At 37.7% G+C, this 27,956-nt stretch overlaps 2 protein-coding genes across 3 annotated transcripts in view; both read left to right on the plus strand.

Moving 5' to 3' along the window:
* Positions 1-8,397, plus strand: part of NXPE3 (neurexophilin and PC-esterase domain family member 3) — a 53,452-nt gene extending 45,055 nt beyond the window's left edge. For both annotated transcript variants that reach the window (XM_079101397.1, XM_079101396.1), the window contains exons 8-9: positions 3,632-3,838; positions 6,856-8,397. In XM_079101397.1, the coding sequence (XP_078957523.1) occupies positions 3,632-3,838; positions 6,856-7,406 (758 nt within the window). In that variant the 3' untranslated portion in view covers positions 7,407-8,397. The remainder of the gene's footprint in view (positions 1-3,631; positions 3,839-6,855) is intronic.
* A 4,142-nt stretch (positions 8,398-12,539) lies between these two features.
* Positions 12,540-27,956, plus strand: part of NFKBIZ (NFKB inhibitor zeta) — a 31,242-nt gene continuing 15,825 nt past the window's right edge. Inside the window, exons 1-2 of the mRNA XM_079101394.1 lie at positions 12,540-12,893; positions 14,348-14,423. The gene's annotated coding sequence lies outside the window, so the exon portion shown is untranslated. The remainder of the gene's footprint in view (positions 12,894-14,347; positions 14,424-27,956) is intronic.

Below are 27,956 nucleotides of genomic sequence, written 5' to 3' on the forward strand. Positions count from 1 at the left end.
TTCTGCTCAAATAATCATCTGTTAATTTTAGCACTCATTAGCTCTTAGCAGTGAATTCTGTGGAATTCTAATGACAACCAAATAATGATATCTGTCATTCCTTCAACATTCGTTAGTTGAAATTCTTTCATAAAGAAGTATTATCCCTTTTCCTACATTTATTTATATCAGCATGAACTCATCATAATTTCATATTTGGGTTATAATCCAGCTTAATCTCCCCCCCCCAAATTGTTCCAGATTTGAGACATTGTCAATTGGAATTGTTACAGGAGTTTCCTATACCTTTGACATGTTCTCATTTTTTTTTTTATGAAACACTTTACTTTCTAGCACCATCAGATACTCTAACCTCCTCTTCTGTTTTTTTGCCATTCCCTGGATGTGTTCATAATTTTTATATCTTTATCATTTCACTTATGAAACCTGTATTTTGGAATTTGCACTCTATAAAATTTTGCTATATTTGTTTTAGTTAATTAACTCCCCTATAAGGTAATATTATTCCAAGGTTCCTATTTAGAGTCTAGTGGATTGCTTGAGACTGCCAGTAATACCTTCATGTATGGGTATAATTGCAGTCAAGAGCAAAAAAAAAAAAAAAAAAAAAAAAAAAAAACCCAGTTTTTAATTAGAGTAGGCTAGCTTATCAAGACCAAGTTTGGTTTCTGACAGGCTTTTAAGTGTCAGAATTACTACTGAACTTCTATTAGCATTGTACTGTAGTCCCCAGACTATCACAACTAAATGACTCAGTGACCTTTTTGGATTCTAACCTCACCAGAAACTTGAGCTTTTTGGGGGTGGGAGGCAGCAGGGAATGCTTACCTCTTCTATTGAAATAAATACCAGAACTCTTAATTTACATTGATTGTATCCTTCTTGTCCAGCTCTTTCTAAGTGGTTTAAGAAAATTTATTTTACTGCCTTACTATCCCTGCCCCCTCTCCTTTTGTTCCGTTTTTGGGCCCAGATAGCCTTCATTATGGTTAATGATGGCATGGGATGACACCATTTGTAGGAAAATGTTAGCCATGGGCTTTAAAGGCCATTTTAGAGACTACTGGACATTATTTGCAAATCAAAGATAAACCTTCTAATTTTATACAGATATCTTCATATCTGCCTTTTACAAGTACCTTAGTGTAAACATTTCCTCTCACCAGCAATATTCAAGATAACCATAAAATTGAGCAGTAAATCTTTATTTTGATTTAATTTAATTCCAAATGAATAGAACATTAGGGGTTATATCATCAGTTTAAGAGACTTTCATATCTTAGTTACCTTATATGAGAATGCATTGAGTTCAACAACTTCTGACCCCTTGACATGAGTCAGGTAATATTTTTGTTCCAATGGCCATAAGGGGGCAGCATAGGCATGTACATTTCACCTAAAAGAAAAAAAATACAGTTGTTATTATTTAAAGAATGTATGTCAGATTCAGTAATTGATTTGCTTTGTTTGACTTAACTCTGGTAGTAAATAATTAACAAATTGAATAGAAATGGTATTTTTTCCTGTGTGATATATACATTTCTTTTTAACATGTATTTGACACAAAATAGCCAAATTACCAAATTAAAAATTTTAACTTCAAAACCACTTTTTAATTTTCTCTAGTAAATGTGTTCTGTGGACCTGGGTGTTTTCACTGTAGCTCTCTAACCATGCAATTTTGATGTACTGATGAAATGTGGGAGCTTGAGCAAGGTGTGGTTACATGGTAAAGCCACACTTTACAACATGTTGAAAGATTCTTTTGGTTTTTTTTTTTTTTTGAGATGGGGTCTAGTTCTGATATCCAGGCTGGTCTTGAGCTTCTGGGCTCAGAATCCTCCTGCCTCAGCCTCCCAAGTCACTGGGGGACTAGAGGTTTCACCTGACTGAGAAAGTTTTTTTTATAAGTAAATAAACATTTATTCATCACCCCTCCATTTTCTGTATTAATCATATTTGCCAAAGTAAAGCTTTTAAAACACTATTTACCTTTCCATTTGGTCCCTGAACCTACAAAGATACACAAGGGAAAAAATGATTAGCTCTACACTCTGTGAAACAGGACATTTTCTTTGAAGGAAATAAAAAATCCAAAACAATTTTGAATGGCATAGATAATGTTGAGAAGTCAGATAAACTGAAAATAGTTGCATATAAGGGACTTACTTAAATTAAAATTTCTGACTGATGTAAACATTTGCATTTCAAATTGTGGTTTAACAGACCACTACACTGTAAAATGACTAGAATATGATCAAGGTTGAACTTCAGGTTGTGTAAAGAAGTGACATAAAATGATTGATGTTTTTTTGAAGATTATAGATTTGAATAATTGTTGAAATAAATATGTATCTTCAAGAAACAAAAAAAGCAGAAAGAAATTGCTGACATCTACTAACATCTATTTCTGAGAAGTGCTCCTGCACCATGGTGAAGAACCTGGGCTTTGGGGCTCACCTGCTCAGGTCAGGTTCTGACTGCATTATTACTAGCTTAGCTCTGGGACATTGGTCAAGTTGCTTAACTGTTCTGAAATGCAGGGATAGTAATAGCACCTTCTTTAAAGAGTTATTGTGAGCTTCATATGAGATATTAGGTGTAATTGCTCTGAACAGTGTCTGATGCAGAATAAACTGCAAGAAATATTAGTCATCGCTATCTGTTTTGACGCATTTGTAAAGCATGTTGTTTCCATGGAGGCATTTTCCAAGGGAGGTATTAGGGCAGAAAGAGGTTGACTGTCCCTCTAAAAGGTAGTTGGGGCTTGTGTTGTGTGTAGCTAGGTTACAAAGGTGAATACATGTTGCTGATGCTTTTTTATGCTTACACACCTTATGAACCTATTGCATTGTGGGGAATAATCCTTTTCTGGGGGGTACTGGTGATTGAATTCAGGGGCACTCAATCACTGAGCCACATCCCTATCCCTATTTCATATTTTATTTAGAGATAGGGTTTCAGTGAGTTGCTTAGCACCTTGCTTTTGCTGAAGCTGGCTTTGAACTCGAAGTCCTCCTGCCTCAGCCTCCTGAGCAGCTGAGATTACAGGCGTGCACTACCATGCCTGGCCAAGAATAATCCTTTGTATGTCATTTGTTTCAATGTGGTCAATGAATTTAGGACACATAGATTTAAACTTTCCTTTTAATGAACCAAGATATGTCAGACTAATGTTACTATACATATGTAAAAATATAAAATTCTTACTTGCCTCATAGGTATTTGGATAAAAAATACTTCTGCTTTTTCTGGAGCATTGATGGACACATAGTTACATCTACACATTTCCTTGGTTTTTGCCTTTATTTTTTGGCTTTGATAAAAACATACATAATCAGAAGAACGCTCAGAGACCCCCTTTTCCCTGATGTTCACCGTACTCCTACATGCATTTCACATATTCCCACTTCTGTGCAAAAGAGAATCTCTCTGTATGAAGGGGAAAGTCTGGGATTTCTTTGAGATATGATAACAGGAAATGTTGCCCATATGCTAGCAGGCTAACAAATATATGGACATGATTGTATTTCCTGTAACATTTTTCATCTATTATTGGAAGGAAATTTCAGAATATATGTGTGTGTGTGTATGTATATATATATATATTTTTTTTTTCTTTTTCTTACAGAAACTAACAATGTAGAAGTACCTGAAGGCTCAGAAACTTTTCCTTCTGGGTATTATTACAAAGACCAGTGGAGGCCCAGAAGATTTAAGATGCGCCATTTTAATGACCCTGACAACATTACAGAATGCTTACAAAGAAAAATGGTGTATTTATTTGGTGACTCGACAATCAGGCAATGGTTTGAATACCTCACTACATTTGTTCCAGGTTGGTACTTTACTTTTGTTTCATAACTATATCCCACGGGGATGAAATCCAATTTAAAATAAGTAGACTCACTCTAACCCTAAAAAAAGGTCTCAGGTGAGGAAGCAATTTCTCTGTAGGATTAAAGAGGCATCCTGACTCTGGAGAGATGTGTGACAATTTCTGATCAATTCAGAAAGATTCATCCTCTGATTAACTCTATGACCACCCTGGACAAGTCATTTACTTCTCAGAGCTTTCTTTTTCCATGTGTGAGATGAGATTGAAGGACCATGTATGTCGCTTTACAGCTGTCTTTTACTTCTTATATTCTGGATGTAAGACAAAGGTAGACATTTCCAGTCATTTCTCTTCTAGTTGTTTGGTCCAACCTCAAATTTATAGTAGATTTAACTGGAAGGAAACTTACTGTGGTTCATTTTAATGCAAAACCATCCCTTTGTTGCCTACCACTGGGGGCACTCTGAAGTACAGCTGGCTCCTCCTGAGGGAGTGTGGGTAAGTTCCAGCGCTGTTAGCTTCTTGTTTCTCTGGGGCTGTTCTCCAGACTCAGAACAAAACCCACCACTTATTCACAATGGCATTCTCTTCTTTCTGGAAGGAATGTAGATGGGGCAAGGAGGGTTGACTCCTGGTAGTAAAAATAAAGGACTGGTTACAATTCAGAGAGTTGATAGTTCTGTGGGAACTTTTTTTTTTTTTTTTTTTTTTTTTTTTTGCGGTGCTGGGATTGAACCCAGGGCCTTGTGCTTGTGAGACCAGCACTCTACCAACTGAGCTGTATCCCCAGCCCCTGTTTGTTTTGTTTTGGATGGTTATGTATGGGCAGGGCTTTTCATAAAGCAAATCCTGATAGTTTGTTAGATTTGCTGCTTGTGATGTGTTTTATTCATTCTTCTATTGATTATATCAGCTTACTTTCAAATTTAATTTTTAGAAGAAAAGGATGAAGTAGATATTACCCCAAAAGGGGAAAAGTCAATTGCAGTTTTCACTTTTTTCTTTTTAAATTGAAACAGACATAGTTGAGTTTTTGTTGATAAAACAAATTAAAAATCTGAAGGGAATTAATTTGTATAGCCTGGTACTAAGCATGATTTGATGTTGACCAGGCAGGGCTTTTCAGATACCTATAGTTTCTTGCTTCTTAATTTCTAACATTGTAGCTTGTTGTCTCCTTAAATAACAGTGATCACTTTGAGTGTTTTGATAGTTTTCCACAGCCCCTTTAAAGACAAATTTTCATCCAATAAAAATAAAGCTTTGTGTGGTTGCTTGATCTTAATCAAAAGAAAATGGTAGCTTGAGCTTTTATTTGGTTTAAGTAGGACTGGATGCTAAATAGTGATGAATCTGGTAGGAAAATCTAATAGAGAAGCCTTGGAATGCAGCATGGAAAAAGTAAAACCTACTTGAACCCTTAATGTGGAAAATTACAGTCTGATACCATCTCCTCAGCATTGACTGTAAACTCTCTCAGGGCAAGGGCTGTGGAGCCTTTCCTGGGTGCTTAGGAAATGTTGATGGAATTGTGATGCCAGTGTTTGCTTACTCTGTTCCCTGTAAGGCGCTTTGGGAACATTAATGAATATGAGTTCCCCTTTCCTCATGGGGGCATATATCAAGAGATCAAGTACAGAGTTTTTTAGGAGTAACTGGGGTCCCACAGATTCCTTGAATCTTCAGAATATTTCAGAGGAATAGACCTTGAAACACAACTTAGGTAAAGGGGGAGGGACAGAAGGGAAGTCTAAATTGTGTTGCTGCCTTTGTCATTTCTCAGGACAGAAAAAGTTCTCTCCTAGGGTGTTGACTGATTTTTTTCAGCCATGGAGTAAAACCGAAAGTCAAAAGAAACAGAGTTGCTTCTTTTTTTTTACTTACTACAAAAAGAGGAACTTGCTTCTTCCCCCCACCCCACACCAGGATTACAACTTACATTGTGTGTTTTTTTTTTAAATTATTTTTATTTTAAAGTTTATTTTCAGACAGGTGCAGTAGCATACACCTCTAATCCCAGCTGTTTGGGAGGCTGAGACTGAGTATTACAAATTCAAGGCCAGCCTGGGCAATTTAGCCAGACCTTGTCTCAAAAAATAAAGTGTTGGTAATGTAGCTCAGTAGTGGAGCATCCCAGAGTTCAATCCCCAGTACTGCAAAAAAAAAAAAAAAAAGCTTATTTGTGGGGTACAATGTGATATTTTGACATGTATATATTCTGGAATGATTATATAAAGCTAATTAACATCTATCACAAATGCATTTATTTGTAATAAGAACATTAAACAATTTTGAAATGTACAATACATTATTAACTATAGTTACCCTTATAGTTACTTTGCTGTATAGACTCCAAAAACTTATTCCTCCTAACTGAAACTATGTACCTGTGCAGTATGTTCTCATCCCCTCACCCCCACCAAACTCTCCAGCCTCTTGTGAGTTTCTGCATTCTACTGTAAGTGTAAAACTTTAAGATTCCACATATTAGGGAGATCATGCATATCTGTCTTTCTGTGCTTGGCTTATTTCACTTAGCATAATGTCCTCCAAGTTGATCATGTTTTCCAAGAGAATTATTTGATTACTAATTGTGCTCATAAAATAGAAGTTATAGCCCTTGTTCTGGAAGATGTAATATTTACCTATTAGAAGCATGAGGTGTAAATGCCAATTTGACTTCTAAATATTCAACTATCAATGCAAACAGCAAGATTTTTTGGCTTAATAATTTAACAGGTATGTTGTTTTTGAGGCATATTTATAGATGTAGAATCTTTCACTAATGGCATTACTTATAATATCACATTTATGGGGTTATTTGAATAATATGTCAAAATAAAGGTCTTGATTCATAGGTGGGAACAGTGAAATAGGTATTCCTTTAATATTTGTATTGTATGTTTTTGCTGTACTTTTATTTTAAAAACTGTTCTTTGAAGCTACTTGGTAAATAATATTCAAATATATTTGCATAGTTGGAATGTTTTTATGAGTTTGAGTTTTCCTTGTTTCAGACTTAGTGGAGTTTCAAATGGGTAGTCCCAAGAATGTGGGTCCCTTCCTTGCAGTGGACCAGAAGCACAACATCCTGCTCAAATACCGCTGCCATGGTCCACCTATCCGCTTCACAACCGTCTTTAGCAATGATCTCCGTTATGTGGCAAATGAACTGAATGGGATTGTGGGAGGGAGGAACACAGTGATTGCCATAGCCCTATGGTCTCACTTCAGCACCTTCCCCTTGGAAGTGTATATCCGTCGACTCAGGAACATCCGTCGGTCAGTGGTCCAGCTCCTGGATCGAAGCCCTAAGACTGTGGTGGTCATCCGGACAGCCAATGCCCAAGAACTGGGGCCTGAAGTGAGCCTCTTCAACAGTGACTGGTACAACTTTCAACTGGACACCATCCTTCGGAGGATGTTCTCAGGGGTTGGAGTATATCTCGTTGATGCCTGGGAGATGACCCTGGCCCATTATCTACCCCACAAGTTGCACCCAGATGAAGTTATTGTGAAGAACCAGATGGACATGTTCTTATCTTTTGTGTGCCCCTTGGAGACCTAGCTTGTGCTAGAGGGGACTAGATGAATCACATTCTGTGACCTCTCCAATTGACTCGTGGTACATAAAGTTTGTGGGTGACCCCACTATGAGATGGCTACCATCAATATATGTAACACTTCAAAAAGTGCTGTACTTTATATGATGACCTGTAAGGAGCTTGGAAAATTCAGGCTACATTTATATCTACCTTTAGGATTTTTTCCAGTTGACTTAACCATGGTAGAATCCTTATTAACAGCATCTACACACTGTATTGCCCTTGTAACCAAAGATGCTAATGAGTTTATTTGAACTAGCTTCTGGGAGTGGAGACTACTATGTTAAAGCATGTGAGAAATGTTTTGATGTAAATGGAAGGGACAAATTTGGTTGTCAGTGGAAGTGTTCGTAGCTATGTGGTAAAGGAAATTGAATATATCTGCATGAATAGTACAAGTGGTCCATCTTTGGGGGGGGTTGTGAATTAAAGAGGGCTTACAGTCACAGGCTCCTGTGAACACACTGAGGATTGCAGTGTCCCAGGAGTCTTTCTTGATCTACCTTTTCTGAATTACTTGAAAAGGCCAATGTGCTTGGTCAGAATTTTATAGTGTGGGATATTAATAATTTCCCTCTTTTATCTAGGAAAGAAGTAAAGGGGAAATTATGAAAGCAGTATAGATAAAATCTGTGCTTTGAATTGATATTTGCATTGAATGATTGTTTCTTATTTGGTTCAGCTAAATTTTTGTGCAACAAGTATTTATTCTAAAATAACCATTTTTGGAACTGAAAGGGGGAAATCTATACCCAGAAGTTTATTTTTATGTTCTAAAGTTTGAGGGCTTTTAAGAATTGACTTTTATGTAAAGAATGCTATTTATTATTATAAAGACGTAGAAGTTTTTTCCTGCCAATTTCAAGTGTTTCTTTTTTGGTTATTTTGAACTATATACCAAAATTAGAAGTTAAAATCTAATTAGATATTAATAAAATCAGATATTAAAATTCATGACAGGTATTTCTTGATTTAGGCATGTGTATACACATTCTCTCATGCTAAAAACCATTTAATTGTCAATTTTATTTGACTATCTCATTAGTTTTAAATTAGTTGAAGTTAATTTGGGGTCATTTAGTAAGTACTGTTCTATGCTAGATTACAGTCTAGTATTAGTTGTTGCTAGGTAGACACATGAAGAAGGTTTTAGAGGTAATGACGGATGCTTAAAGCATGAGAAGTATGCATACGTAGAAGAATAAGTCAAAGAATTTGGTTTTTTAACTTAGTGTCTAAGATCTTCCTTTCCTGTTCTTAAAGATTATCAGTTATAATACATTTTACAGCAAAGAAAATTTTTGTTTTCTGAACCTGAAGAGGACCAAAGTAGTTAAATTAATTTTAATGGACCTTAAGCTTGTTATATTTGATAAAATTTCAGAATTAGGGTCTGCGCTTCCAGGAATTGGGGAACTAACGTTTATGACAAGAGTCCAGTGATTCTAATGCAGGAAGTAAGACTGTTTGTCTACTATTTCAAGGGCTTACCCATAACTTACTTAATTCTGATTATGATCCAATAGTATAGGTGGTAGTTGCTCCATTTTATAGATGAAGAACTTTAAGTTGGATTTGAACTAAGGTATGTGGGAGTTCAGCGTCTTAGAATTTTGTGAACAAGTTTTTAAAAAAAATTTTTTGGTACTGGGGATTGACTCAGGAGTGCTTAACCACTGAGCCACATCCCCAGTCCTTTTGTTGTATTTTATTTGGGGGTAGAGTCTCACTGAGTTGCTTAGGGCCTCACTAAGTTGCTTAGGCTGGCTTTGAACTCTAGATCCTCCTGCCTCAGCCTCCCAAGCTGCTGGGATTACTAGCACTATGCCCAGCAGAAGTTTTATTTTTTGAGAACTTCTTGGCACTTTCTCTAGAAGGATTGCTGGAGCAAGCTGAGGAGTCACTTTTTCAGGGCAATTTTAGGAAGAAAGCAAACACTGAATCTCCAGGGGTTTGGAGTGAGGCTGCTGCAACTGATTTCCTGTGACCTTGTCCAGTTTTAATTACTTTTTAATTTGGTTACTTAAGGTTCTAAAGATTTGCTGACACAGTTTCTTGAGGTAGTCTTAGTCACTTTCATTCCTCTTTTGTCTTTCTGCATGATGTGTAAACTTTGATATAAATTGAAATATTACATAAACCTTTCTTTTTTAAAAAATATTTTTTAGTTGTTGATGGACCTTTATTTTTACGTGGTGCTGAGGATCAGACCCAGTGCCACATACATGCTGGGCAAGTCTACCACTGAGCCACAACCCCAGCCCTACACAAACTTTTCTTAGAACAATTAGATATGAGTATCTGTAATCTGAAAATCCAAAACCCCAAATGTTCCAAAAACCAAAACTTTTAGAGCACCTGACAGGATACCACAAGTGAAAAGGTGTACACCTCACCTCATGTGATAGGACACAGTCAAAAAAGATGCACCAAAAATGTCACATAAAATTACCTTTAGGGCAATGTGTGTAAAGTGAATATGAAACAAATTTCCTGTTCAGACTTGGGTCACATCACTGAGATATCTCATATAAATATTCAGATGATCTAAAATCCAAAACATTTCAAAATCTGAAACACTTCTGGTCCTAAGCATTTCAAATGAGGAACACCAACCTGCACAATATTTTCTTCTGAAAATTTTATTTTGGGGCAGTACCACATAGTTGTGTATATTAGCATTTCAGCCAAAAAGTAGTTTGTTTTAAATATGCATGTCTCATTATAAATATAAAGGGCATCATACTTTTTAAAGACTACAAAACCTAGAAGAAAAAACTGGGTAAAAATCCATAATTCCATCACATGAATGCAATCAACATCAGCATTTTTGTATATTTTCTTCCGGGATTTTAAACCACATATAGTGGGCCCTTCATATCTGTGGATTCAACAAACTTCTGATAAAAAATGTTTAGGAAAAATGGCATCTATACTGAATACATACAGACTTGTCTGGTTCTTAATCTCTATATAATATAACACCTATTTACATAGCATTTACATTGTTTTAGGTATTACAAGTAAACTAGAGATGATACATTAGATGGGATGATGAACGTAAGTTTTACAATACCATTTTACTTAAGGGGCTTGAGCAGCCTCAGATTTTGGTGTGTGCAGGGAGTTCTAGAACCAAAATACTGTGGGACAACTGTAGTTATCATAGAGAATAGGTAGTTTGGATCTGTTTTTTAAATTTAAAATATAGTATAAATATTTTTTATGTTAAATATCCTTAACAACTTAATTATAAACATCTGCCTAGTAGTTCTACTAATATTATTATTACATAAGTTGGCCATTATGGTTGAATATTTAGGCTTACAATAAAATATTAAAACAGTGGTTTATATATGATTTCATTGAATTAAAATATGGACTTTTATTTTGGAGTGACAATATAAGTTAGTGAATCTCATATTCCAGAACTAAAGTGATTGATTTGATGGTATTGTGAAAGTGAGAACTATAATAAGGCCCTTCTATGCAAATTATATTTTATAGAAGTTATCCTATTAAAGGTCACCTTTCTTTAGCAGGTAGCAAACAGACCTTTGGTGTCCCAGTATGATCCATTTAAATTTTTTCTTCTTTTTTACCTTTATTTATTTTATGTGGTGTTGAGGATGGAACCCAGTGCCTCACATGTGCTAGGCAAGTGCTCTGCCACTGAGCTATAACCCCAGCCCCCAGGATGATACATTTTTATCATTCCATAATACTTCTATTAAATACCACTTGACTGACATTTCTTGGCTTCAAGCTTAAGTTTCAGATTGATAAATCAGGGTTCATGACAAGAACAAATACGGTAAGTCTTTACATATTCATGTGTTACATGTCAGTAGTGAGTCTCTTTCTGGATCTGTTAAAGGAAATGATGTTCTCTGAGAGGTACAGGGAAATAAACACCCAAGGGAGCCAACAGAAATAAGACTCCTCAACGCAACAGAAAAACTGATTAGCATTATGTTTGTGGGTTCTGGGTAAAGCCAGCTTTTAAATGTTAGCTAGTCACTAACACCAGAAATTCTTCTTTAAATGTATTCATTTTCCTGTGTGAAGCATTATTCTTTCCAGGTTTATTCAACAGTGCAGTCTCAGTGAACTCAGAATGCCTGGCATCGATGTGTGCAATAAAGAAATAAGATGTGGATTTGCTGTTTTTCTCTTTCAAAGTGAGAATGCAGTGTCCTGAGGCTTAGGGACACCTGGCAGTCTGAGGAGAATAGGAGGTGGTGGAAGGGCAGCAGGTTGTTGAGGGCAGTTTATAGGAGCAGAGCACATAAGCACTGCACCAACTTCAGGTTGAAAGTGCACTTAAGTTTTTTAAAAATGTAAAGTACATTAAATATACAATTTCCTCTTTAATATTAGCATTAAATGAGAGGAGGTTAGGCCTCTGGAGTTTTAGGGACCTGCATGTGGCTACAGATAAGCCCATTTCTACAGCAGAACCAGACATGGTCATCTCCTGTGTAGTTGCAAACATGACCTGGAGAGGGCAACTCTTAAAAAAAGAGAAAGAGAAAGGAAGCAGTAGAGTTCACAGTAGCGTGTCCCAAAAGGAAAAGCGACAATGAAACTAAATGTGATGGGCGAAATCCTTTCTATGCGCTGCAATGGTTCATTCGCTATTTAAATCCACCCATCGCCAGTGAAAATAAATCGTGTTACGGGACTACTGCTTTATTTATGCTGCAGATTCCTCGTCCTTTAATTCTCCAGTGAAAGCACATGACAGGGATACTACTTTTCGATTGCGGTGTTTAAAAAGCTGCGTTGTGGAAAGCAAGCTCCCCCCATACCCTCATTCCAACCCGCTGAGGCCGCACAGAAAAAGCGAAATAAGTAGAGGCGGCTCTAATGAGGAGTCAACTCTAATCCCCGCTGTAGATTCATCGGAGACATTCGAGAAAGGCATCTTAAAAAGTTTCCTTGCTAGAGGTGGCCTCTGATTCCCCCGCGCGATTCCAGGCCGGGTCTTGGAGCCCGCCCTCCTGGGGAATGTCCCCGACTCGCGTCGGTACCTTTTCGGCCTGGGAATTTCCAGGGTGCGGAAAAAAATCCACAGACCTAGTCCTGGCTGCCCCCTGCCGCCTCCCCTGCCCCTGTGTGCCCACGCAGAGGATGGAACCAGAGGAGGACCGGGTTCTGCCTTTGAGAAAGCTCGCGCCTCGCTCCCCGCCCCCTCTGCCCGCTCCAGTGGGGAGCAGAAGGCGAACCCTATAAAGGGGGCCGGGGACTCGGCAGCCTCCTGCTGCCACGAGGTCAGACTGCGAGCTGGTAGAGGAAAGGCGGCCTCGCTGCTCCTTATCATGTAACCTCAAAAGGAAACTGATCATCTTGTTCATGCTCTCACGTACTTGGTTTATTATCGCTGATTACAGCTGGAAACAATTGATTTGCTTTTACGTATTTGTAGACTTGACTCTTCAAACACAAAGGTATATTTTTATTATTTGATATTTAGTATGAAAAAGTGTCTTAAAATGCTAAGGTTCCCTCCCCCTTCCTTTCCCCATATTCTTTCCTTGGGAGTCACTTTCTGATGTTTGAGTAATTACATTTGCTTTGGGGCAAAATATTGGGGGGCAGGGTTTTTTTTGTTTTTGTTTTTTGGTGGGAGCGGGGAGATGCGGGATGATTCTATAGTTTGTTAATAGCAGGAATGGTGTCTGTTTACCTTAAAGACAGGAGGGACTAAGATGCTGGTAGTGGAGGTGGATAGGACAGGTGGTGAAGGCAGCCTCAATCTTATGTAAATAGTTCAGCCTTAGTCAGTGAGGTAGAACTGTGATGCCACAAGGCAGAAATCTCCCAGGTCATTTGCTGTGTGGCTTTAGAGGTCTGCTTTCCCACAAAGGGCAGCCATGTCACTGTGTGTTTATGGAAAAATATATCAGAGTATATGGAAATATTTTGTAGTTTGCCCTCGAAAATTCTTATATTACCTCTATAAAATTAAAATTTATGAATGCATTTTGTGAATGAAGGAAATGTGAAACTTGATGACTTGGCTGGATCATCAGGTTCATAAAAATCTGTACAAACTATTTTAAGAGGTTTTGTCCAAATCAAATCGTGTTTCATTATAGCATGAATTAAGATTCTCTTCACAGGGATAGAAAACTGGCTGAAATAGGTGAGGGGGTTGTCCCAAAGAGGATGCCATTTATTATGTAAATTTTAGCACTTGGTTATATATCTCTATCTCTATCTATCTATCTATCTATCTATCTATCTATCTATCTATCCCCTCGATTTGAAACTGGCATCCAAAGAAATACATTATCTGGCTGAATAGAATGGGTTCTTTTGCTTCTCCTAGTCAGACAGTAGGTTGTTCCACAACAAAAGGAGAGTAAAGTTTCCAAGGCCCATTCACCACTCTCAGTATTCCTTGATGGAGGAGGGAGTCAGCCACAGGATCAGGTAATAATATGCAGGTAACCTTGAAGTCTTTTAATTAGCTTCGGAATACAAGGTATGATCCAGCAGCGGCTCCACCATCTCTTCAGCATCAGACACAGTTGGGCAGGTGCAGGTGAGGTGCACAGGGGTGGAAGTCCATCTGGGAGAAGTTAGTACATGAAGCCAGCATGTTGAACACTTGGCATCCTTTCTAGTGTGGAGGTGAGGACCAGGGACAGCACGAGTTGCTCCTCACTAAGGGAAGGGAGGCAAATCCTTATCTTTGTACTTTGTCTTGAAATAGGTTCTGCTTTCAGAAATCAAAAGACACTTTCCAAGAAGCTACAGATGCCTGAGAACATTACTAAGGGGAATATTTTCAAATTTTTCTAAAATCAACCATGAATTGCTCCTGAAAAAAAAAAAAATTCCTTTTGGCTCTTAACTTGACACTGATTTGATGGCCTCTTGATTTTTTTCTCCTCAGGTTCATGGGAAGATCATGAGGGCCCAGGCTGAACTTCACCTTCTGACTTCCTTGGCCTGATGCTGAACTCCCAAGGGTGAGAAGGGCAGCTATGTTTAACCAAGGAGGATCTAAGTGTCACTCAGGTTTTGGTTGATGAAGTCAAAATGGGGAGTGTGATCTTTTCTGAGGGTTCTACAGTTCTTGTCTTCTTAACCAATTTTTTAAGTTGTTTCTAAACTATTATGAATTTTACTCATAGGCATGTTTCTATGATTTCTTGTGAACTAAAGTTTTTTGGTGGTTTAGTATTTTTTTAAACAAATCTGTTGAATTTCCATTATTTTTCATGGGAGGAGGATATGAACACATCTAAGAGGGGAATTCAGCTCTCTGCTGACCAAATTTCAGGGTTAGGTAATCTTTAACAGGCTCCGAAAGCATCATACCCTCAGTTTTGGTGAAAAGGCTCATTAAAGCTAGCGTATGTGGTTTCTGATTAAAGCACTTCCTGTTCCTTTAATTTGGAGCTCTCTATGAGGTAAAACATTTTCCTTTCAAACTTAGTTGTTAAAATTATCTTACAGATCCTGGAGGAGTTAGTGGACTGGGAATTAACAGGTGTTTGTAAACACTTGTTTTAGGAGTTGACCAACTAGGGTGCCTTTAGCTTTCATAATAACATTTGAGATGAGTATAATTAACCTTATTCTATAGGTGAGGAAACTGAGGTTCAGGAGGATTGAGCGATTGGCTCAGGGTCCTTCAGGTAGTAAGTGGGAGAGCCCTGGTTTGCCACCAGGCCACTGAGATATTAGCAAAGGTATAATAGGGAGAGGTCCGCTCTTCCTAAGGTCCTGAATTACTTAGCCCCACTCCCCAACTCACACCCTTGGTCACTACCTCCTCCCCGTTCGTAGTTAACTAATAAAGTTTTAGTTGATAATTGCCCTAACCCTCTGTATTTTAAGAAAACCACAGGAAAATGCTTCAGAACTCAGAGTGAAGCTGTATGAAGTGGCTGGGCTAATATTTTGGAGAGAGGCAGGCCTTTACTTAAGAAACCATTTTTAGAAACAGCTAGGAATGTAAAGAAGTGGGTGTTGTGCTACCCATTTTCCTTGCTTCTGGCAGGACCTTTCTTTCCATGCTGGAAAGCGAAATGTTGGAGCATTCTAAATCACAGCTCTGGTGAAGGGTCCATGGCGGCTGCCTCTAAAGAATGGAGCCTTGGGAACATAGCAAACCCATTCACCTGTTCCAGACCATCCCTGTAAGAGCAGGGATCAGTTAATAAACTACCTGAAAGAAGTTAACTTTTTCCAGAGGTAGCTCCCAGGATAGTAATTTATATGCTTTAGGTCTCTGGTGATTTTTAAGGAATCTCTTATGATCCCTTTCTAGTTTGCATTTCCTGCATGCCCTATAGGAACTAGATTCATTTGAGAGGAGTAATAAGTGAATCGACTTGGATGATTAAAAATAAAATGCTTTGAATTAAGGAAGAGTTTTCATATTTACCTTTTTTTGTTTTTTTAAACAGTACTGGAGATTGAACCCTGGGGTGTTCTACCACTGAACTACAGCCCCAGCCCTTTTTATTTTTTGTTTTGAGACAGTATCTAAGTTGACCAGGCTGTCTTCAAACTTGTGATCCTTCTGCCTCAGCCTCTCAAGTAGCTGGGATTATAGGCGTATGCTACTGCACCCAGCTTTATATTTGTCTTTTAAGGCAGTATTTCTCAATTAATGTGAATAGAATCACCTAAGGATACTGATGAACTACAGACTCTGTTTTAGCAGGTGTGGAGAGGAGCTTGATTTAGCCTTTTAACAAGCCCTAGGTAATGCTGATGTTGCTGGCCCAAGGTACACACTTTGAGTAGTAAAATTCAAAGCCCCTTAAATTTTTGTTAATAAGAAAAATTATGCAATTTTTCTATAAAATCTGCATATATCATTTTACCATGTGTGAAAATAGATCCTGTCATGGTTATGTTAAACAATGGTAATGCTACATTCTCTATTCATGATGCCAAATATCCGAATTAAGCTTATCAAAACTCTGTTAAACACCTAGATGCTCTATGTGTACAATGCTAACCTCCAGATATTTGGAGACAGTAGAAATGGATTTCTTTTTTTGTTCAGAAGTTTCACAGTGTTCAGATACTTTTAATACTGATATGGGACTTTTGGACACATTCTAGTATATGAGTAGTATATGTGCACCCTCCGTCCTCTGATTATTTCAGTCATATTTGCTATTTTTATAGCACCCCTTTTATAGAGTAAATCATGCATTCTCAAAGAGGGTGATGTTGCCCCCCAGAAGGCAAATATTGTTCTTGGGGGAAGAATCTCAAGATAAAGATAGTGGTTTGTGGTCCTGCAAAGAGCCATGGTACAAAAAACAGATATACAGTGTATGTGTGCAGTTAAACTTTTCCTCAAGGGATATTTCAAGGAAAAAATGTGTAAAAATGTTCTTGGGGGCATATGATAGCGAAAGAAAGGCTGCTCTTAATGCTCTCCAGGTACTTATTCAATTGATGCAAAACACTTTGGTCTGGTCTGTTGTGTTGCTGTTTTTCGCTTTGTGTCTGATTATTGCCATCAATTTTAAAAACACTTGGCTTCCAGAGGAAGAACAATTACTTTTCTCTTTTTTAAAAATTTCCTTATTTAAGGAAAAATTATTTTTTCTATTATGTACTTAAATGTTTTAAACATATTTTTTAAATTTTTTTAAATTTTATTTATTTTTTATTTTATTGTAAACAAATGGGATACATGTTGTTTCTCTGTTTGTACATGGAGTCAAGGCATACCATTTGTGTAATCATAAATTTATATAGAGTAATGTTGTTTGATTCATTCTGTTATTTTTTTCCCTTCCCCCCACCCCTCCCACCCCTCTTTTCCCTCTATACAGTCCTTCCTTCCTCCATACTTGCCCCCCTCCCTAACCCTAACTCTAACCCTAACACTAACCCTTCCCTCCCCCCATTATGTGTCATCATCCACTTATTAGCGATATCATTCTTCCTTTGGCTTTTTGAGATTGGCTTATCTCACTTAGCATGATATTCTCCAATTTCATCCATTTGCCTGCAAATGCCATAATTTTATCATTCTTTATGGCTGAGTAATATTCCATTGTATATATATATACCACAGCTTCTTTATCCACTCATCAATTGAAGGGCATCTAGGTTGGTTCCACAGTCTGGCTATTGTGAATTGAGCAGCTATGAACATTGATGTGGCTGTATCTCTGTAGTATGCTGATTTTAAGTCCTTTGGGTATAGGCCAAGGAGTGGGATAGCTGGGTCAAATGGAGGGTCCATTCCAAGTTTTCTAAGGAATCTCCACACTGCTTTCCAGAGTGGCTGCACTAATTTGCAGTCCCACCAGCAATGTATGAGTGTACCTTTCTCCCCACATCCTCGCCAACACTTGTTGTTGCTCGTATTCTTGATAATCGCCATTCTAATTGGGGTGAGATGGAATCTTAGGGTGGTTTTGATTTGCATTTCTCTTATTACTAGAGATGTTGAACATTTTTCCATATGTTTGTTGATTGCTTGTAGATCTTCTTCTGTGAAGTGTCTATTCATTTCCTTAGCCCATTTGTCGACTGGATTATTTGACTTCTTGGATAGATAAACATAATTTTAAATTGTGGTAGACAACATAAAAGTTACCATCTTAACTGTTTTTAAGTGTATATTTCAGTAGCATTAAGTACTTTCACATTACTTTGTAACCATTATCAGCATTCATCTCTAGAAACTTTCATCTTCCCAAATTGAAACTCATATTGATTTAAGAATAATTCCCCATTCCTTTCCCCCCTCCAGCTCTGGCAACCTCTATTCTGCTTTTGGTTTCTGTGAACTCATGGCTGTAGGTCCCTCATATAAATCACAAGTTCTTTTGTGACCAATTTATTTCACATAGCATAATGCTTTCATGGTTATTTGATGTTGTAACGTATGTCACAATTTCCTTCCTTTTTAAGGCTGAATAATATTCCTTTATGGGCATATGTGTGTGTGTGCGTGTGTGTGTGTGTGTGTGTGTGTGTGTATAAGTGCCACATTTTTTTTTGTCTGCCCGTTTATCAGTGGACACTGGATTCCCTCTACCTTTTGGCTATTATGAATTATGCTGCTGTAAATATGTGCATATGAGTATCTGCTTGAGTTTTTGCTTTTAGTACTTTTGGATATATGATCAGAAATCAAATTGCTGGATAATGGTGATTTCATGTTTAATTTTAAACAATGGTTTCACAGTGTTTCTTTTTAACTCAGTTTGTACAGTGTTTGGCAGAGTACAGTGAGTAAGTGCACACCACAGATATGACAGAAAATAATACAAAGTTCAGAGTAAATAATTTGCCGATTGATTCAGCAAGACAACCATTAAAACAGAACAGCCTTCCCTACACATGCACCCTTGCCTGTCCACGTACTTCAATAAGCACACTTAGAAATGAGTGCATAGTTGGAGATAAGTCCTTTGAGAATCATTGAAGTAATGCATTTAGATTCCATATGGGTCAGGTCCTCTTGTAAATCTGGACCACTTGCCATGGAATTCCACATTTAAAGAAACCCAGAAGGCTTGCCAGAGGTTCAAAAGGGGCAGAGCTACAAAGGCGACCCACAGATATGGGGATTAGGACTTGTGAATGAAGATGAACCAGAAAACCTTGGATTGTGTGAGTTCTGATTTTGGCCATGCTTTTTTTCTCCACTCCTATTCCCTCATCTCTGCAGAATCCATGAATTTTGATTGAACAGATAATCCGTAAGATGCAAAAAAAGTGAAAGAATGATTTATTTTCTAATCACAGTAGCTGTGAAAAGCTACTATGAAGGCTATAAGAACTTTCTATTTAGTATGTCTGGTAAGGGCAAAGGAGGTAGGTTTAATATAAGGTGGAAGACAAGCATTGGCAAAAACGGAAAATGATGGACCAGGCTTCTCAATTTAGCCTTGGAATCTCTAGTCATACAGATGAACTAGTTTCTGAAGATGGCAGAGGTTGATGTGTCAGGACCTTCCCACCCCTGCTGTTCTGTGCTCATGTTTTTTATATCTTTTAAACAGCCAGTGGAAACAATTTTGTTTGTTTACATGTGGTGTTGAACAGCATCCAGCACGAAGATAAGGGATTCGTAAACACAACACACATTTAAAATCTAGGGCAGGGTAACAGATTACAGCCAGGGTTTGTAACAGGCAGGAGGTGGAATGCGTGGGGATAATAATGTTAAAGGACACCCTCTCTTTATACCACATCTGATTTCTTTTTGTCAGCTTTCAAATTTTATGATACTTCCTTTTTTGGGAAAGCCTCTCTTTAAATTGCAAATAGGCTTTAGGAGAGATTTCCGTTTATGCCTTTGTGGTGATGAGATTTTGAGATCCCTTCTTGAAGTTCTTCTGGAAGAAGAGGACACAGAGACTGCCCTATCAGGGAGCAGATAAAAAGTGAGATGCGGGCTGGGGATGTAGCTCAGTTGGTAGAGTGCTTGCCTTGCAAGCACAAGGCCCTGGGTTCAATCCCCAGTACCGCAAAAAAAAAAAAAAAAAAAAAAAGCGAGATGCAGTGGTGGGAACAGAAGAGGGAACTGAATACGTTGAGTAAAATCAAACTCATGCCCCTGTTCTCCTTCACCTGGCTTCCTTATTTCTGTTCCTGGCACTGCCCCTCTATCCATCTCAAGCTCATGGAGCAACTTCTTACTCTTCCTGTTCTGTTTTCAGTCTGGTGCTGGTCCTTTAAATTATTTGCCTGAAATATTTCTCTAAATAATTCCCCTTCTTCATTCCCGTGGGCACCACTCCAGTTCAGCTGTTTATGACCTGTTACCTTGACTGTTGCGAAGTTTCTGCCCTGATCACCTGCGTTCACACAGCTGCTGCTTCTGAGCATGTCTTCATCCTTTTCAGAAACTCTGAGTGGCTCCCTGTGGCTCCTTGCATGATCACTCTAGAGTTCTCGGGCAGTGTCAAGGCCCTATGGCATGGGGCTCAAAACTCACCTCCATGATTCTCTCCTTCTCCGGTGTTCTCTTCAAGTTCACCTGGGGGACTGAAGATACCAGAATGCTCAAAAATCAAGTATTAAGCGTAGCTTTGAAAAATGGATAATAACTGTCATCATTGGGTCCATACTAAGTGCCAGGGGTTGTGCTAGGCATATCTTGTACACCATCTCTGTGAACCTACATAACGATTTAATGCAGTTAAAATATCCATTTTAAAGATGAGAAAACAGGGGCTAAGACTGTGGCTCAGTGGTAGAGTGCTTGCCTAGCATGTGTGAGGCACTGGGTTTTGATTCTCAGCGCTGTATACAAATAAATAAATAAAGGTTCATCAACAACTAATAAAAATATTTTAAAAAAACAAGATGAGAAAACATAGACCTAGAGAAGTTAATTAAAGGTAGGTGGTTATTAAGTAAAATGAGCTAGCATAGAACCCAAGTTTGACTTCAGTGCACTATATTTTTAGCTGGGTTTGGTGGTACACACATGTAATCCCAGAAACTCAGGAGGCTGAGGCAGGAGGATCACAAATTCAAGGTCAGTCTCAGTAACTTAGTGAGACCCTGTCTCAAAATAAAAATAAAAAGGACTGGGGATGTGCTCAGTGGTAAAAAGCACCCATGGGTTCTATTCCCAGTTATCAAAACCATACCAAACCAAACCCCAATCAATCAACAAATCAAACAAACAAAAACCAAAACTCAACAGAAATAGCACTGTGTTTAAGTAAGGGATGAAGAATATTATAGACAAGAATTCTAACTTAGATAAAAGTTTGTGGCAAGAATTAATGTTGTGTTTTAGAAGATCATTCCTAAGGTCTGCATGTAAGGAATAGATGGAAGTACTGTGGGGTTGAGTTTGTTGGAGCTGTCATGGCACAATACCTGCTCCCCCATGGGTGACTTAACATGAAATCATTTTCTCACTGTTCTGAAAACTGGAAGTCCAAAATCAAGGTGCCAGCAGGTAGCATGTCTCCTGAGTTGCCTGCCCCTCTGATTGACATATATATATGGCCACCTTCTCCCTGTGTTCTCCCATGGCCTTCTCTCTATGCACATGTATCCCTGATGGCTCTTCCTTTTCTTTTGACAACAGCTGAGTTGAATTCGGGTTCAGTCTGAGTCTCATTTTAATTTCGTTACCTCTTTAAAAGTCCTGTCTCTAAATGTAGTCACATTCCAAGGTATTAGGGATTAGGGCTTCAACATATGAATTTTTTTGGAGGGTACAATTCCTTCTATGACTGATAAGTTTGATATGGCGGAATTTTAGAAGATGTGCAAATCAGGGATAAGGATTTAGTTTTAAAATGGGAGGTTACAGGGTCTAATTGTGGGCAAGCAGAAGCAATGTTTTCCTAAACTTCCAGCTACTCTTAAATGTGATTTTAGAATGAGTTCTAAGGGGTGAATGGGACCACTGTGGAAAAAGAACTATTAAGACGTTTCTATTGTGGAGTGAAGGAGCAGAAAGAGTCAACTCTTTAAATCTTTTGAGATTTCTGGAAAAGTGAAGGTAGTCTTTTTGTGGGGGTACAGGAGTAAAGAGTGAGTATGGCCAGTTTGGTTTTAGACCTGTCAATTATACTTTGGTCAATGTGGGATAACAATTTAGAGAAGAGGCCAGGGTTAGGGTTGGGCATTTGGAGTCTTTGCCTTGGTCAGAGTTGAGCCTGTGTGAGTGGGTAACATTGTTCAGAGTTCAAAAAGGACAGGAGACAAGGATTCTCAGGCCTTGAACTTCTTTGTTGTTACGTAGGTTTTTAAGGTGGTAGGGAGGCTTTTGAGGACCTATCTAAAACAGCACCTCTGACTTTCTCCTTTACCTTGATGTTTCTCTTCATAGCACATCATTACAACCTGGTACTGTATTATATGTTGTAATACACAGCTATTTGATTATTGCCTGTCTTTCCCATAGAATGCAGTTTCCATGAGGGCATAAACCGCTTATCTCTTCAGTATGGTGCTCCTACTACCTGGAAGAGTGTTCATTATCCAATGAATCTATGAATAGGTAAATTTTTTAATCAATAGAATTTAAGTTGATGATAATTAGATTTCCAGATATTGCCTTTTTATCTTTTCTTGAAGTAAAATTTCCTTCTTTTAACAAATGCCTTTTGGTAAATGACTCTACAGTCACAGGTATTTGAGAATCCAAAATATGCGACCTAAAAACTTAGTCTTGTTTGGGTTTTCCTCCACCTTCTGCCTTCTCCAGATTAAGATCATCCAGTCTCTTTTTTGATCTAGTGTTTCTTTTTTTTCTATATTTTTATTGGTGTGTTATGTCCATAATGGGGGGTTTGTTGCTACAGATTCATGCATGCACACAATATAACAACATAATTTGGCCAGTGTAGCTCCATAGCACTTCTTCCTCTCTCTTCCCTCCTCCTACCCCTCTACAGCATTTCTTTATAAGGAAGTAGATGTGACTCTGAGAATTCAGGCATTTTGGCAATCTGGTTACTTTTAGTTCATCTGTTTGCATCTACATTTTTTTGTTGTTATCTTCATAGAAGGTTATTTGTCAGGTCTCCTCTGCTTTTACCCACCATACCTGTGTTTAAAGACTCCCACCTCATGGTACCTGTGTGGATGCCAGCAGTCCATACCAACCTGAGAACTCTTTTTATGACATTTTCCATACTTTTCCCTGGTATGGGGTTGTCATAATTGCAGCCTTAGATAGGATAGGCATAAACCAAGTCTTCTGTCCTTTGAGGAATCATCATCAAAGGGAAATATGAATCTACTTGTGTTCCATGTAGGCAAGATCTATCACATCTGACTTCTTTCTTCCAGTAGTCCAAGTGGTGTAAATAGCCCTAGAATTGTTGGGTAATTTAAAGCATTTCTCCAACACGTAGGGAAGTCCTCCTTAAAGCACTGTCAGAGTCACTGAAGAAGTGTTTTCTAGTGCCACAGACCAGTTTGAAGATTAAAGTGAGTGATCAGCACTTTCTGAGGGGAGCATGTCTTTCCCATTGGACATGCTGGAAAGAAAAGGGTTGAGTGTGATTGAGCAAGGATTCTGAGAGTTTTGAACACTTAATACAAAGGCAACTTTCTTTGTTTCTGTCCTCTGCTCTTCACCACAGGATTGCTATTTGGTGTCCCAGATCCTGTTTGTCAGAGTTTTGTGGAACTTTTATCCTGTATAGGATGAGTAGGCTAACAGGAAGAAGATACTCTAGGCAACAGGACAAGCTGGTAAAATCCAGAAAGAAATTAAGAGATGAAATTTTGAACATGATTATTGGAAATAGAGAAAAGTGGAAGGATGTTAAGGGGAGAACCTGTTTGCTAAACCTCATTGCCAGCTTAGTGCATCTTTAGAACTATTCATTATAATGGTTTTCTGACTGTAAATTCAATAATTATGATTTTAAAAAAATATTTTGGGTTCCCTCCTAACCAGTTTGGTTGCACAAATGTAAAAGTACTCTGGAGGAGAAATGCTATGCAGACACAAGGTATAACTAAGAGGCTTTGTCCAGGCTGTGGTCTATCCTTTCTGCTTCCCATAGCATTAACATTAATTATAACCATTCACAATGGTTATAATTTATGGACTTAACATAAAGTTTCTAGGATGTGTTGATTGAATATATTACATACATTGCACCTTATTTCATATAATTTTAGCAATTTGATTTAGATGCTAGCATCTGAATTTATTGGTGAGTAAAATGAGGCTCAGAGGTTAAGGGGCTTGCCCACGGTCACACAACTGGTAATTGTTGGAGTTGGGTTTGCTTGGAGCAGGGCTTGGCAGACTTTTTATGTAGTGGGCCAAGTAGTAAATTTATTTTAGATTTTTTGGCCCAAGAGACAAGGTGGAGGATATTATGTAGGCACTTATTTAACCATTCATGACTCACTTGACCACTTATATAAACACTTAAAATGTAACCATTAAAAAATGCAAAAACCATTCTTAGGTGGTAAGTTGCCCAAAGGGCTGGATTTGGCCTGCAGGTGGTAGTTGCCAACTCCTGGCCTAAAGTATCCTGCAAATTTAAGCAAAAACAATTTTGGGGGAGGGGGAGGCATTTGTTTAAATAAATAATTGTCATTAACTGTGTATTAAATTTGCATAGTTGTTTAGTAAGAGTGCAGATTTCTTCATGAATTACTTTCAGTGTTAAATTATCTTTGGATCATAACATTTTCCCCATTTGTAGCTGTGCATATTTGTTTTATTTTATCTGCTACTTTGGCATTGTGGTTGGTAAGATTTCATAACTGTGTATTTCACTTCAATCTTTGACCATTCTCCCAATTATTACTTATCACTAGAGATAGTGTATGTATAAGTTATCTAACATATTATTCAGTATATGGACTTTCAGTAGTGATATTATTATTAAAATTATAAATATGTCAAAGTATATTTATATTGTGGGTCTATACTTTTTATTATTTTGTTAGTGTTGATGTCTATTTTGCACATGATCCAGGCTGTTTTCTATTTTTGTGCTCTTAAACATTTTTATAATTGGTCTTTTTATATCTGATGTATGCTATTGTCCTTGTGATAGAAATCCAGAATAAATCCCTCTAGACTAATGTCAAAGATAATCTCCCCCAAAACTTTAAATTTTAAATTCTGAATTAAAAGTTCTAGATAAAAAGATTATCTAGGGCTGGGGAGATAGCTCAGTTGGTAAAGTGCTTGCCTTGCAAGCACAGGCCCTGGGTTTGATCCCCAGCACTGCAAACAAACAAACAAACAAACAAAAAACCAAAAAAGATTATATAAAAAAAATCAAAGTTATAGAATTAAAATTCTTGAAAAGATGTGGCAATAAGGCATTCATGTCTTTATATAAGGAATGAAATTTTATGATTATTCTTCATCTATTTTGACAGATATGTATTATCTGTGTTTAAAGGTGGAAGGGATAGGAGATTATGATATGAATGTTTTGAAAAACAGTTTAATAAACATGTTTGTTAAGCAACTATATAGTGAAGATTTATAAGTACAATATCTCATTTCTATATTAATGAGGCAGTGAGTTCAATTTAACCTTTTCTTCTGTCTTGTACAGTGGAAATAGAGATAGGGAAGAGAGGAAGTTTCCAGAACCAGGTATTCAACCATCAATAGTCCAATCTGGAACTATTTAGTTGGACAATATAACATTGTCTGCATTCTAGCAAATCTATGCTTACTGTTTAAATAACTATATTTCTTAAGCTAGAAAAATGTTTAGTGAGAAAAACTATTGTTTTACATTTTTGTAAATCTTAATGTCTGTTTTTACAGAAGAGAGAGAGTCTTATGTGTATTTCTGCATTTAACTTGTTTTGGTGAAGTACATGAAAATAATGTTGCTTTATGCAGGTATTTAGTTGGAAAAAAACAGTTTAATAGCTTTTCAGATAATTTGGGTAGTCTTTAACATTTGTTAGTTGATCTTCCATCACTATAACAAAATACCTGAGAAAATCAACTTAAAGGAGAAAAGAGTTATTTGGGCTCATAGTCTAGTCACTTGACTCTGTTTCTGGGCTATGGTGAGGCAGAATATCATGGCCAGGAGTGTGTGGCAGAGCATAGGTGCTACTCACCTCCTGCTTAGAAAGGAGAGAGAGAAAGGCTGGGGTTGGGAGGACCTGGTGACAAGAGGTGAAGTTCCCAAGGGCATGCTCCCGAGAACCCACTTCCTTCAACTAGGTCTTACCTCCTATAGTTTCCACAGCCTCCCATTAGTCTATCCAGCTATGACTCCTTCAACAGATTAATCCATTGCTGAGGTTAGTGCTCTCATGATCTAATCATTGCTTAAAAGCCCCACCTCTGAACATGCTGCAGTGAGGAACAAACTTTAAACATATGAGCCTTGGAATATTTCAGATGCAAACTATAACAACATTACTATAGTCTTTCTTTATAATTAGGAATGGTAAGAGATGAACAACAATAAAATGGAACAGTTACAACAATATGCTGTAATATAAATTATGTGAATATTGCCTCTCTCTCAAAGTATCTTACTGAACTGTACTCACCCTTCTTTTTGTGATGAGGTCAGATGATACAAAGCCTGTATGATGAGGTGAGAGACAGGCCTTGTGTCATAGGCTGTTATGTAAAGGTTACTTGACCACAGGTATTATGATACTGATACTGACCATTGATGTGATAACCCAGATGGCTACTGAGTGACTAAGAGTGGACAGTGGATATAGTGAGGATACTCTAGACAAAGGTATGATTCATGTCCAGGATGGGACAGAGGGGCAGGTCAAGATTTCATCACACTACGCAGAATGGTGCACAATTTAAAACACATGAATTGTTTACTTTTGGAATTTTCCATGTAATATTTCCAGACCATGGTTTATTGCTGGTAACTGCAGAAAATGAAACTGCAGATAAACATGGGAAAGGGCTACTGTGTGCTAGTTATTTAAAGGGTAGATGCAATGTGGAACCTGAAACCATACTGATGAACTTTTTATACACTGACCCATTTAAATCCATGGGTCCCTATTGCCTTTTGAATGGATATTTTACCCCATGTTGCTTTGTTCATTTAGTTATATATACATTTTCCAAATGATGTCATATTTCTTTATGTAATATAAAAAAAATCACATTTGTGAATAACATCACCATAGGTCTCATCAAAAAAAGTCTTCAAGTATTGGGCAGCTGTCAAGCTCAGGATGTCTGATAGAAGTCTTCCAAAATTCATTTCATTCATAATATTCATTTGAAAACTTGAATTTTATCATTGGCAACAAATATTTGTTAGCTGTTTTCCTTGAGATAACAGGCTTACTTTGTTCATTTAAAAAAAAATTAAAATTTGACAAATACCAAAGTCTGTCAAAGTCCCTGTCAGTCAAGTAAAATTGGTGTGCCATGGCATACAGGAATGAGCTCAGCTCCCAGCTCGGTGTTTGATTAGAACAAATGGCTAAGCCATGTTGTTCAGTCTAACACACAGGCCCTTTCTAGTAGACAGTCATCTTACTTCAATATGCAGCACAAACTTTTATGCATATTTCCCATGTGGCCACATAGAATAGTAAAAAGATGTACATTTCAAGGGTCAAGATTTATTGTTTTTTGTTTGTTTGTTTGGTTTTTGTTTTTGTGATGCTGGGGATTAAGCCTAGGGCTTTACATGTACTTGGCAAATACAGTACTACTGAGCTACATTCCCAGACCAAGGGTCAAGAGTTAATAAAATTAATAACCATAGTTTCATCTAGGACTTTGTCAAAGTAAAACTGGTTTTAAAAAATAATTCTGCAAGTAGGACTGGGAAGCAGCTCAGTGGCAAAGCGTCTGCGTGGCGGCATTCGCAAAACCCTGGGTTTGACTCCCAGTTCCAAAGAGAGACACACACAAAAAAATCTGCAAGCGAGTGGTGGAGAAGAATAATCCAGTGATTATTGGTTCATTTTGCTGCCCTGCCTTGATTTGTTCTGAGATACCAGCAACTTTGCTGATCATTGTTGTTATACCATCATTGTAACTGTCAATGTACTTGTTCCAGGATAAATAATGAGATTCAAAAACGTTATTG

The sequence above is a fragment of the Sciurus vulgaris genome, assembly GCF_902686455.1.
Source record: "Sciurus vulgaris genome assembly, chromosome: 10".
NCBI lineage: Eukaryota > Metazoa > Chordata > Mammalia > Rodentia > Sciuridae > Sciurus > Sciurus vulgaris.